The sequence below is a fragment of the Fundulus heteroclitus genome, unplaced genomic scaffold (genome assembly GCF_011125445.2).
Source record: "Fundulus heteroclitus isolate FHET01 unplaced genomic scaffold, MU-UCD_Fhet_4.1 scaffold_92, whole genome shotgun sequence".
NCBI classification, from domain to species: domain Eukaryota; kingdom Metazoa; phylum Chordata; class Actinopteri; order Cyprinodontiformes; family Fundulidae; genus Fundulus; species Fundulus heteroclitus.
In genome coordinates, this window is record NW_023397384.1 from 617,354 (window position 1) to 630,565 (window position 13,212).

The 13,212-nt window shown below is 40.9% G+C and overlaps 1 protein-coding gene across 8 annotated transcripts in view; it reads right to left on the minus strand.

Annotated features, from left to right (window-relative positions):
• Window positions 1–13,212, minus strand: part of tsc2 (TSC complex subunit 2) — a 43,274-nt gene that overhangs the window by 10,154 nt on the left and 19,908 nt on the right. For 5 of the 8 annotated variants that reach the window (XM_036134814.1, XM_036134816.1, XM_021310177.2 and 2 more), the window contains exons 26-32: window positions 9,287–9,427; window positions 5,463–5,624; window positions 4,094–4,252; window positions 3,443–3,555; window positions 2,857–3,099; window positions 2,497–2,745; window positions 1,587–1,676 (exon numbers count right to left, since the gene is read on the minus strand). In XM_036134814.1, coding sequence (XP_035990707.1) covers window positions 1,587–1,676; window positions 2,497–2,745; window positions 2,857–3,099; window positions 3,443–3,555; window positions 4,094–4,252; window positions 5,463–5,624; window positions 9,287–9,427 — 1,157 coding nt within the window. The remainder of the gene's footprint in view (window positions 1–1,586; window positions 1,677–2,496; window positions 2,746–2,856; window positions 3,100–3,442; window positions 3,556–4,093; window positions 4,253–5,462; window positions 5,625–9,286; window positions 9,428–13,212) is intronic. The other 3 variants (XM_036134819.1, XM_036134818.1, XM_036134817.1) reach the window with 2 other exon arrangements.

Below are 13,212 nucleotides of genomic sequence, written 5' to 3' on the forward strand. Positions count from 1 at the left end.
ATCAATCAACACACTCTGAGCCAGGAATTAGATCACGACCTAAAGCGGATCACACACACAAAAGCACTGAGCTCAGATCAGTTGGGCAGGTTGTTTCTCTTCATCTACTCCCTCCTCATCCAGACTCATGCAACAAACAAAGAAGCGCCTGGAGAGGTCTGGGCCTTTCCTGTTGACAACAAAAGTTAAGGGGTACCCTGGGAGTATATTTCAGAAATTCAAGAGTTAGAGAAGATATTGGGAGAGGAAAAAAAAGAATCAAACAATAAAAACTAGTAAATTTGCAACTTTTGCTCTGCTACTGATTGACAGATCCAAGAGGAGGCAGGACTTTGTCATCGGTCACAGATGACCCTCCCGAGGAAAGCAGGAATGACGAGGATCTCGACTTGTACAAAGTTTGGGCAAAAAACAGCCGGTCTTTCACAAAACTGAGTTTTATTTTAATACGTTTGTAGGATAGAAAACTGCCAAGATTTTCCTTCAACTTGTCTTCTACTTACAATGAAAAAAAACAAAGAAATGCTGTACGTTTAAAACTGTTCTTAGTGATCTTAAGCTTCAAGTTCTTCATCTCTAACCTCTGTTGCCTGAAAGTGACGGTCCTCTTCACTGTGACAGAACTTTATTAAGACACTCCTGTCATGCAAACATTTACAAAAAGGTACCGCTGGGAAGATACCAATGCTCCTTGGCAATAAAGCTTATACCTTGTGGGTTTCTTGCAATAAAAATGTGCCAATGCAGAGAGAGATTCAGAGGAGACTTCGGGGGAAAGTGATCTTTGAATCTCAACCCACCATGTTGGCAGGAAAAAGAAAGGCTGAGTATGAACCGAAGCACGCCGTCTGAAAACTGACCTCAGCACATTCAGGAAACGATGAACGGATAAATCTTCCAGCATTACAAGAACTCAGGAAAAACAACCAAGAGGAACTGTATGGTGCTGGAGAGGTGTAGCCATTCTTCACACCTACATCTCTGGAGGGAGCTGAAGCCTGGCATTGCAGAGCAGCAGCCAAGAAGCCTAAAGGTTTTTTTTTGTTTTTTTGTTTTGTTTTAAGGAGGAGTGGGCCACGATCCCTGAGATGGGTGAAAACTGAGAAACCAGCTACCAACAAGGTGTTAGAGCTGAGCTGGAAAATAAAAGGTTCCTGCACTGAGTTCAAGGCCACTTAATGATCCCACTGAATGACAAACACAGTTTTAACTGTTTTATACATTAAAATTAAACTATAGAATGAAATTTGGACAACTTGCTTTGATTTGAGAGAAAACTTGGAAGATCAGCAATGGATTAAGTATTTATTTCCCCCACTGCATGTATAAGTCACTTTGCTTCCTCAACACATAATCAGGAACAATATTCTTGTCTCATCTATTTAAATTAATTGTATGCGTCCAATTCTTCAAGCTGTTTCAGACAATTTCCTGGTTTCAGATGAAAAATGGATAAAATGGCTCTAAACCATCTCTGCATTGCGCCTGAAAGACCACCGGTTTGTACAAGTGAGAAGAAATATACTACCCCAGGACTTTTCTGGAAGGGGGGGGGGGAGACGTGGGGTCACACAGGATGACGGTACCTGCCCAGGAAATGCTCCTGTGCAACCTGCCAGGAGGCGGAGGGCCTGGGGGGGCACTGGCCAGACCCAAAGACCAGAGCGAGCCGCTCACTGCGGTCAGGATGGGGGGGTAGAGGGGGGGGGTCAGGAGCACATAGAGCCACAAAACACACCACAGCCAATCACAAATAAGCATTTCCATCATGATGAAGATAAAGAAGAAGATAAATAACTGGAGAAAAGTCTCAAATGCAAAAAAGGCCAATAAAGAATAGGATGAAGGTTTGCACTAAACTGGAAACATTGAATAAAAACAAGAGCTTTGAAAGCATTTATCAGTTTTTTCACAAGCTGGTCCACTGTGAAACGGTACAAACGGGTAATAAATATGGCATTAAGCTTAATGCATTAAAGGGCAGGACGGCACAAGATGGACCCATTTATGCTCAACATCTACAGTGTTTTGCAGAAATGTTCGTAGCTGTTAAAGTTTTCAACATTTTGTCCACAAATCTGGCTTTTATTGAAGAGTTGAAGAGGCAGACAAAAAGAAAAAGCCATAGAAAGTCCTGTTTCCTGTTTGGCTCAAGTCATTGAAGCAACACGGCGAACCTGGAAGAAGGTGCTCTGGTCAAAAGAGACAAATAAAAATAACTTTTTGGCCTAAAAACAAAATGCCATATGAGGGAATACAAAACCCCGGAAAACATTGTCCCCATTGTAAAACAAAGTGGTGGCAGCATCATGATGAGGGAAAGCTTTTCCTAAGCAGGTACAGGACAGGCTGCAATAAAAATATACATTGACAAGAATATATTTTAGTTTAATAAACTATAGAAATTTGTGTCCCCAGACTACTTTCAGTTTGATGACCGTGGCTTGTGTGGCAACGAGTTTGTACAGCGCCAGAACCCCTAATGCTCCTACTCACCGGTGTTAGAGCGCTGGAACATGTTGGCCTTCCCTCCAACGCTGCTGTGCGTTTGAGTCAGAGGTTCGGAGGCGGACGTCGGCGCTGGGGCGGCCGTGCTGGCTGGAGCACTGGCCGTCTGAGTAGGAGGCTCCTTCACTCCCTCCATCGCCATCAGGACAGTGGATAGCTCCTGCAGCGGCATGTTACCCAGCTCAGAGGAGAAGGGACTGGGCGGGTTCTCCAGACACATCAGCCAGCTGGTGTTACCTGAGGTGTAAGAAGACACATTTATACTGCTGTATCATGTTATGTCATTAGACAGAATGAAACTGAAGCAAAAAGAGCCATCAGAGAGGACCCAGTCCAGCGAGGGCATACCTGAAGGTCTCCGTATGAAGATCTCGGCCCAACCTTGAGTGAGCATTGGAACAAACTCGGCGAGGCTGGGGTTATCTTTGAGAGGAGGGGGGGCCGACAGAGTAGCAGAAGTGGAAGAGGGAGGACCGACACTATCTAAGGTGGGTCCAGAGGAGGGAGAAAGAGGAGAGGCCAACTCTCCCTCAGAGGGGGAAACCAGAGGGCTGAGACTCTGAATAGGACCGGCACGCAGAGCATGGCCACCTGGAAAACAAGGATAGTTGCTTTTTAATCACAAAGACAGACGTTATCCACACTGATTCGGTGACAAAAAGATGCTATAATGAGATATTTACCCCTAGAAGTGTAAGAAGAAGATAAAGAATAAAAAAAAAATACATTCAGGAAATCCCAAACACAATTTTATAAAGTAAGAAATAAGTCATGCATTGCTGTAATACTTTATGTGAAAGCATAATATGGCATTAATAAGGATAATCCAAATAACAGACTTGAAATGAGCAACGTGTCCAGGAGAGAATGAACACTACCTGGTTGCAGGAGCCAGACGACTGCTGACCGTCTGTAAACCGGTCTACATGCTCACCTGACCTGGAGCGGACTCGCGTCCGAGCTGTTCTGTTCTGCTGCTGACTGGACTGCGACTCCAGTTTGGCCGGAGCCTCTTTGGTCATTCGGGTGTGAAGTGACGGATCGGACCTGCAAACCCAGCAGATTTCAGAAATCCTTGCCGATCTCAGCCAGGTAACCAATTAGCGTTTAGCTTGAAGCTGCGTTTTAATTTTGCACAACAGAAACGTGAAGAGCATGCTGCCGTTGAATTAAGAAGTGGATCATGTCAGCTATAATTTGTTTTGAATGCATTGCACGGGGAGGACAGCTCTGTGACTGTAAAAACACTGTGTAAAGAATAGAATGACTTAAATTAAAAATCAGGGAGTATTCTTCAAATATGGACCCTCTAATTTTAATTTGGTTGGGGAACTTTGTATGGTATGTTCTGGTGGCCTGTGAGGGGAGAGTTGCAACTGTATTTCCTCTCTTGACAATTAATCCCTACGAAAACAAAAAAATCCCTTTGAATTTTTGAAGGAAAATTACGTCATTGGGAAATTTAACACCAAAGCAAACCTTGCTGTCACTGAGAAGCAAAAGTGAATGCTTCAAATAGGAAAAAAAAATAAATAAATAACCAAACGACATAAGTCAAGTTGGTGTGTCTGCAAGCTTGCATCACCTCGTCATTTCCCCTCCTCCACTCAGACGCTCAGACATATCCAGGCCCAGCAACGCCTGCGTTCGGACTCCCCCGCTGGTTGTAATGGTGACAAGCTTGTTGCCCACCAACCAGGTCATGCTGCGACCTCCGGCTAATAAAAACTCTGCGATGGGAGACCTAAGAAGACAGCAGGGAGACAAAACATTAACATTTTCCTTAACAATTACAACTATATAGCTTCAGCTACAATAAATATTGCAATAGCACAAGAAACTGGCTGGTGACAGAAATCAGACCATTCCAGCTGACCAGTCGGCTTGGCGGTAACGTAAACATCTGTTTCTGTTTATTTTCACTGAACCCACCATAGCCAAGTACTAGCAAGTTACAGAAGTGAATAAAACTTTCTTCAGAGTGGAGTTCCTTACTGAGAGAAAGAAGAGGACTCAAAGATAACCATTTAAGTCTAAATGAGGTATTAAACACTCAAGATGAAGCACAAAAGCTTTAACAACCTTTTTAAAAGAGAAACTGTTTAAAAGTAGCAGTCAACATTTCTTTGTAGAAAATACAAACAATTAGACTTTTGGAAGATAACGGGAAGCTGAATATATTACAGAAAATGTTCAGTTTTATCTTTTGGAACGTTCTACCTCAGTCTGCCAGATAGCATGCTGGGTTTAGAAATGTTGGCAGTTCTTTGGATATTTCAGCAATAAAATAAGGGGTTATGCTCCACAAGTACAGAAATCAATGTTTAAACGTACTAACGCTAACAGCGCTAATTGTGCTAATTTCTAGTATTAAATGCTCAAGTTATTCCTATTTTTCTAAGACTAATCTTTCCAGAGTTCTTTGTCCTGTAAATGTATGTTAGAATTAACAAAACTAAAGATAACCTAAGCTTTATGGTTACTGTCAGGTTTTAGGCAGCACAAAAAAGGAAGGAAGGAATCAAGGAAGGCAAGAAAGGAAAGAACTTGCAGGAGGAGGGAGAAAGTTGGAAGAACAGAATCAAGAAAGAAGGGTAGAACATTTTAGAACGCGAGGAAGAAAAGCAGGAAATAAGAAAATAAGAAAGGAAGCACAGAAAACAGAAGATTTTCAGAAAGAGATTTTGATTAATGTATGAAACATATTTTCTGTGTCTTAAAGTTATAAGGCTGATGCCAATCTCCAATGGTCTGACTGTTGCTCCTAATATAAGTAGTCAGTGACCACCCATGACAGAAAGGATAAAAAATATATATATATTTTTTTTATATTGATTTGTTGTTTTCACAAGACTGTTCTCCAATGTTGAGCAATCGGTTTGGGACGAACTGACTAAAATCTGTATTTCCATTTTAAATCTTTACAACCGGATATAGTCAAACAACTCACTGACCTCTTTGGCAAAGCAGAGAAGTTTGAAAACACGTATCTTGCCATCATGTCTAGACAAGTCTCTGTGAGCTCCAGGTGGACAGTCTTGAGCCCCTCATCGGCCTGAGTCACTGCATTTTCATCAGCAGAGCCCAGGCTGCAGGTAGTGGTTGAAGTGTGCATCCTAAAAAAATGGGATAAAGAACGAGAGATTGCTAAACAGCAGGAGAGCAAGAGAAAGGCATGCAGTGTCGGTGTGCATGGGCATGCATGCTCTGAGACAACATTAATTATATGGTAAAAAATACGCAGAGACGCCACACCGGTGATCAAGTTTCCATCTAAACCACGTGCAAACCAAGCATTTATATGCATGCATAAAAGTAAAATAATGATAAAAAACAGTTCCAAGCACACAAAATACAGACAACAGCAGGGACATGGTCTGAGTGAGCTCAGAGGCTGCTATTATTTTTGGTTTCTTTTTGCCAAATGAAAATAAGTGCTCTGCTGATGGGACTAGTTTAATGAGAATATTTTTAGCTCAAAACAGCTAAGAAGTAAAAGCAAGTTGTGAGCAGACTATCGCTGTCCAGTGTGGAGTGAAAACTCTCGAGTCATTTTCTGCAAAGAAAGCAGCGAGTATCTGTAGACATGGAAGCTGCTACCCGTCTCAGCCGGCTTTAGACAGAACGGGAGCTGAAAGCCTGATTTGACGCTCATAATGAGCGCTCCACACTCCAGGCCGACTGAGACGTCTCTGTTCTTGACAGGAGGGATTATTCAAGGCCGTGGACAGTTTCAAATCCAAATCATTAAAGACAAAAAAAAAGAAAAAAAACTTTAAAAAAAGGAAAGAAGCTACAAATAATAGACGGTCAGAAGGAAGTGGAGGCAGGAATGGAAAATTAACTAAAGGCATCAGACTTAATTTGTTTGATATGCCTTTCTTTGTACAAACAATAAGGTACAGACTAAATTTCAGATTATTAACAAATTTAAATGTCTCAATATTGAAAATATATGTTTAATAATTCTTTGTGAATGTGTTCTCCATTTAGATGGAGAAATATGAACTCTCTCAATCAGACCAAGCCCGAGAATATGAATCAAAATCATATGCACCGATTTCCCCCAACTTACCTTTTTTTTTTTTCTTACTTGACTAATATTTGTATTAAAATGAGCAGTGGGCACAAACTCCGTAAAAACATGACCATGAACCACTCCATATTTAACTTATAGCCGTTCGAGTTAAATCGTTCTGTGCATTTAAGGCAAATTATCAATTGCAACAAATAAAACAGGTAAGTATTAAACACGGTCATGTTGGAGTTTGTGTACACCTGGATGCAGGTTTTAAATCTAACAATACTAAACAAACCTTAATAAATTTCAGAAAGAAAAAGAAAAAAAACATTTGCAGCCATTCACCAGATGAAGCAGGTTAAGAAGATCTACACTGCAGTCTTCAAACAGTCTGACAAATCCTTGTTAGTTTGTCAAACAAACGTTAGACGTGTTAATGTGCTGCTGCCATCTGTTGGGAAACTAAGGCATAATACGCCTCGCAGAAGTTTTCATTCTCCTGTAACCTTTGTCACATTTTGCCACAAACCTCAACATCATTTGTTAGGATTTTAAGTGATGGACCAACATAAAGCTTCGCTTAATTGTGAAATGTAAAAACAGAAACAAAACATCTTTGCAAATAAAGAAGAAATGTCAGACATGACAACTCCTAACTATAAATAACGCCAACCGGCTTTAGAGGTTGTCAATGTGGTAAACTGAGCTCACCTGTGCAGACCTACCAAGACATGGCCGCCCATCTGAACTGGCAGACCAGGCAGGAGAGCATTAATCAGAGAAGGAGCTAAGAGAGTCATGGCGACTCTGGAGGAGCTTCATCCTCCTACAGTTCAGGTGAGAAATCCTGAGAGGACAGCTAATAGTAGCTATTGGCTTTTACTACAGCTAACTGTATGTGCTCTCTTGAAAACTGGCTCACTGCTTATCTGTTTCTCTTCTAGATGAAGCTACTAAAAAAGGAGCAACTACTGCCATTACCTTTTTACTTTTCTCTCACATAGAAAGTATTCCTGGATCAGTGCTGCTGTGTTCTTTTTGTGTTTCTGCTCCATTTTCTCTAAGGTCATAAGATGGAGCATTAGGGGACCCAGCAAAGGTGCAGCAGAGGGTGCCATGGCTAAAGGAGACCATAGTTGTTGTTTTTATCATGTCATACACAATTTGTGGCAGAAAGCCAACACTGCTCTTCACCCTGAACACATAATGTGCAGGTGAAACTAATGTGGGCAGCCTCGTGCTCTGTGGATGCTCTTCAACAGCAGGGGAAGATGGTTGGAGCTAAAAACAGGACAATCCTGGAAGAAACCCTGAAACTAGGATTGAGGTTCACCTTCCAGCAGTCCGCTGACTCTAAACATCCAGACAGAGCTACGCTGGAATGAACATAGTTACAATCACGTGTTAGAACGGCCCAATCAAAGTTTAGCCATAAATCTAATTGATAAACTCTGGTGAGACTGGAAAATTTGATATTCAGAGATGTTCTCCATCCAACCAGTCTGAACTTGAACCCTTTTGCAATGAACTTGCATAAAGTTTCATTCTCCAGAAGTGCAACATGGGAAAGCCACTGCGCAATAAACTTACGCCTCACACTTAAATGAAAGGTAAAAGGTCTGCAAGGAAGGGGGGGGGGAGGGCTGTGATTTTCAGCCCCTCTTGAAGGCTTTCAGATTCATTAAAGGAAAATGAAAGCCATAGTGTGCCGTTTTCTTTACGCTAGTTACTTTTGTTGGTATATCACATAAAATCCCACCAAAAAAATCGTAGCGATCTTTATGGTTGTAAAGTGAAAAGGTTGAAGGGGTGTGAATACTTAGCTGCCACATTGAACTGCAGTGTTCGATCTCCTTTTATTCAGTCACATGAGCATAAATGGAGGCAAACAAGCAAGGCGAACAGAATCTGTGTGGGTGTGTGTGGTGATGGAGATCTTTTTTAGCTGATCAAACTAGGCATCGTTTCACCTCAGCCCAAGCTACTCCCATCATCCCAGACTAATAAGATTGCCATGGTCATAGCAGCATAGTGGATGTCCCAGTGAAGCCGAATGAAACCAAAAAGATGGCAAGCAGGCAAACAAAGCTGTTGTGTTGCTGTCGTGCCCATCGTTGGCAGAGGAAACAGAAGTGCCCGCTCCCCTCACTACAGAGAGGAAGAGGCCAAAGCTGTGGGTCACAGTTGCTGTCAAAGAGAAACGTGAAGACGGCGCCACTCTGAACACACACACGTGCCGGGCACCAGTCCCTCTTAGCGTTCATTTGCAGTTAAAAGCCAATCGAAACCAGTCAGCAATTCACCCAGCAAAAAAAATAAAATAATAATAATCAAAGCTGAATCAAAAAGTGCAGACAAACAACAAAACAATTAAAATAAAGCAAAATTCATGTTAGAGCAAGGGGGGAGAAAGGAAAAAAAAAAAACATCCAAGTGGATCAAGATGTTTTCCAATGGCTTCGACAAACACTGCATGCAAAAGCAAATTATTTTAACTAAATCTACAAACAGCACATATACAAGGACAGCCGAAAATAAATCAAAAAGGCCATCACACACCTTCCTCCAGCATGCACCACCCACTCCAGGAGTCCCCTCTACAACAACCCTCCCCTACGACTGCTCGACGGACCCCCCTCTGACATTAACCACCCCCCCGTCAACCATCCCATGGAGGAAGCAACAAGTGTTTAGGCTGTTACCGTTTGAACTTATAGATTTTTTTCTGCTTCGTCACCAAGGAGATTCTTTTCTAACCTGCGAACCGCGTGTTCGGAGACGCTGATGCTGCGGGAGCGGAAAGCCTCCATGGCCGAAAGGTCCCTCAGCTCTTTAACTGGAGAGCTGCTGCTATTGGCTACAGATGCTGCTGGCTTTGCCACTTTTCCAGCCCGCAGGCTGGGTGGTGCGGAGGGATCCGTGGCAAAGAGCGACAGGAACGGGGGCCAGGGTTGGTCATTATGTCGGGCGGTAAAGGGTTGGGCCGTCATGAGGGTGGGTGGCAGTGGTTTGGGGGGGGGGGGTGATAGTGGAGGAGTGGTTTTCAAAGTACACCAGGGGACAGCAGGAATCATCACCCGAGCACCACAGCAGTATGAGCAGGTGACCAGAGGCAAACACCACGCGGGGCGAGGGAGGGTGGGGGGGGGGCGAGGCACAGAGCAAAGACATCAAAGGGCGGGAGTCACAGGAGGGAGGGGCCAGGAGCAATGTGGAGAGGATCCAGGATGACACAACCACCCCAAAACCACAACAACAAGGCAGCACCCAATCGCAGGAGGCAGCAGAGGAGGGGGGTCAAATAAAGAAAAAAAAACAAACAAACATAACAAGGTGAAAATTAACAGCAGTGAACAACATGAATCATATAAACAGGAGAACGGAGAAAGAAAAGAGGGTTTTAAGAAAGGCTCAAACCAAAATAAACACACCAGCTACAAGCAGAGGGTCAAACAGCCTCTGCTACTCAAAAAAAAAAAAAAAAAAAAAAAAACACATAGGAAGTATTCAGGAAAGCAACATAATGCACATTTCAGCAGGTTCAAAGTTAAAGAAGCGACTAATATGACAGAACCATAGGGATGGAAATACGGAAGACCAACAGTGCCACAATCCAAAAGTTTTAAGACTTGCTAAATATATATATGTTCGTGTATGTGATAATGTGAGTAAATACATGAACAGGAAACACATGCATTAAATAAAGTAAAGGATGAAACCGACAATTATTTGACTGTATTAACATCTCGCCAAAACCCTAAATAATCTTTAATAATTACAATCGAATGTCTAAAATAGAATGATAATATTTAAAAAGTGGGCTTTTTAAATCAGTCAGGGGTTGGGGCAAAGCCTGCAATAGACAAGCTGACTGGTGTATAATTAGTTTGTTGTGTAGATTAACCAGTCAGATTTCAGGATCTGATTAACTGGCAACAGTCGAGGTCGAAAATATTTAATGATAAATTGAAGCTCAAAAGAAAAAATATATATATATATATATATATATATATATATATATATATATAATTTTTTATTCTACTGGATTTTACACAGTAAACTGAAGTGTTTTTGTTCTGTTTAACAAACTTAAACATTAACACAAAATGGTAAATATTTGAATTTGTTTTAAATGATAACCATTCATTTAAATTGTCACACATATGAAGATTCAAGTAAACATGGACTTTGTGGATTGTGGCACTTTTGGCCCATTAAAAGGACTAAAGCACAAGCCTTGCAAAAATCGACAGTAAAACATCAGAAACTGAACAAAAATGGCTGGACTACAGTTGTGTATCGGAGAAAAGCTGGTAGACTATAAAAGAATAATATAAGAGAAAAGCTTTTGGTTTTAATAAAGTAATCTTAAAAGTGAACCAGCATTGGATGAAGGAACTTAATGATCAGCGTGAAATCTGTTGTGCGGAGCACCAATCCTGCAGCGGACATGAACAGCACAAGGATGATGATACCACATGTGAGCTAATGGAGGTGGGTTAATATTTACTACTGGTATAATATTAGTAAAGGGACCACACTGATAGAACCTCTCTCTTCATGTTTAGTCATGTTACAACCACAAACAACAATCTACTTTATTTAGATTTAATTTCATAGACAAGTGGTGTCCAAGAGTGGCTAAGGGGCCATTGTTGTCCCTCGAAGAGGAATTTCTTTGTGGCGTTCAACCGCAAATTATAGTATTTTTTTAAAAAATGGAAGGTACAACAGCGTCAACCATGTTTTTGTTTTTTGCTTTAATTCAATTTAATAGCAAATCAGGCATCCTGTGACTTTTACACCAAACCACGACAATTGGACAAACCCATTTTGTAAGCCTGGTTAAATAAGGCAAGTTTTTTTGTTTTGTTTTTATATAAAAAGGAGCGACCCATATTGGTCCTTGTTGCTAAAACAACAAAATATAGACAACGATCAACCTGAACAATTTTAATTTATTTTTTTTATTTTTTTAACAAGGCAAACCCTTTGAGATGTTTAGCTTCAGATTTACAATAATCTCTTTATTAAAATATTGTGTTTTGTCTATTTTAGTTTTCATTTTTAACTAAAAACAAAAAAAGATTTTGTGGCTTGCAATTATTTTCAAGCTGACATTTGGGACCCCCTGAAGCAAAAGGTTTGGACACCACTGTTCTAGACCAAAACAAAAGATTGGATAATTGTGAAATGGACAGAAAATTGCTGGATGGTTTGCTAAAGGCTTTTTCTACAAATCTAAATCTGAGAAGTGTGCCGTACATTTGTTTTCAGCTTTGGGCATCCTGACAGCCTCGCAGAACAACAATTTAGGCGTTGTCACACATTGCGCTATTCCAACATCGAGGTATGATTTGATCAAAACCATTTGAAGGGCAGGACATCAGGTTGCACAGTATTTTATTTAATGGTATTAGAGTGAAGAGGGATGACGAGTAACGAACACCACATTTTTCAGATTTTCATTTGTGATGAAAGGTTAAAAACGATGCATCAGTTCACTTCCACTTTGTGTTGGTCTATCGCATAAAATCCCAGTGAAAACATAGAAGTGTGTTGTTGTAACATGACAAACTAAGAAAGGTTCAACGGTCATGAATACCCTTTGAAAAGCTTTGTATGTCCAATAATGAAGGTCAATACTGAATGTCGGTAAAATCCAAAAGCACCACATTATTTAAGAGTTTAGGAGGTGTGAGGAAACAGCTTTTTGTTTCTTTTTAATCTTTTATATTTTATGAGGTTATTTAGAGGGAGTGATTTAATGTCTGAAACCAAACTAATCTTTCACAAGATACCATTTTTTTTTTCCCAACAGAAGAATACTTGCCAATTAGCTTCTGTGGTAAAGCCCAGTCATGTGTTGCCCAGAACATATAAATAATCAGCTTTTTATGTTATTTAGGAGGAAGTAAAGCTGTTCTCTGGAGTTTTCTGATTTTTCTCAGAACCTCTGAGAAAACATGAAGCTCCTCTTCATAAAATAGGCCATTTAACGCGGCTTTAATGCTGTTATTTTACAACAGTCTTTAGATTACAACTCTCTATTCAGGAGATGCTCTGAGTTGATCAATCTCAGCTGGATTGATGAAATATTCGCATCCTTACACGTGTCTATAGCATCAAAGGCCAGTTGCAAAAGGTAAAAGCAACAAACCAGAGCTAACTCAGAGAGCAATCCTTACATCTCTCCGTCAGAGAGCTCCCCTCATGAACAGGGGGAGTGTTTGCCATCACAAAAAACTGTGAAATGTTAAGTTTGACAGAGAGAAAGAAAAACCTTAACTCTGTTCTGAGCCCAGCCTGTTTGCATAGTTATAAACAAACAAGTGAGGAACAAAATACAAAAACGGCTGAATTATATGTTGCAAGCGGCTAAAAAAAGAAAAAAATAAAAAATAAAAATTAAATGATAAGACATTATACAGGTGATAAGAGTTGAAATGACATCCACTACGAGTCATCTGCACGATAAACTGTGACAGAACCGACTGAAAACCATGAACATAAAATATAAAAGAAATTATGACCACCATGGCAACCTGAGAGGAGTCACAGCAGTTAAAGACATCAGCGTATTTACCCCCCCTATAGTTATCCCCCTCTTACACGGCATCGGCCACATGGGCTGTGTGCGGCGCTGCCAGGCGGTACTTCAGCTGAATGAGGAAACGTGCTTT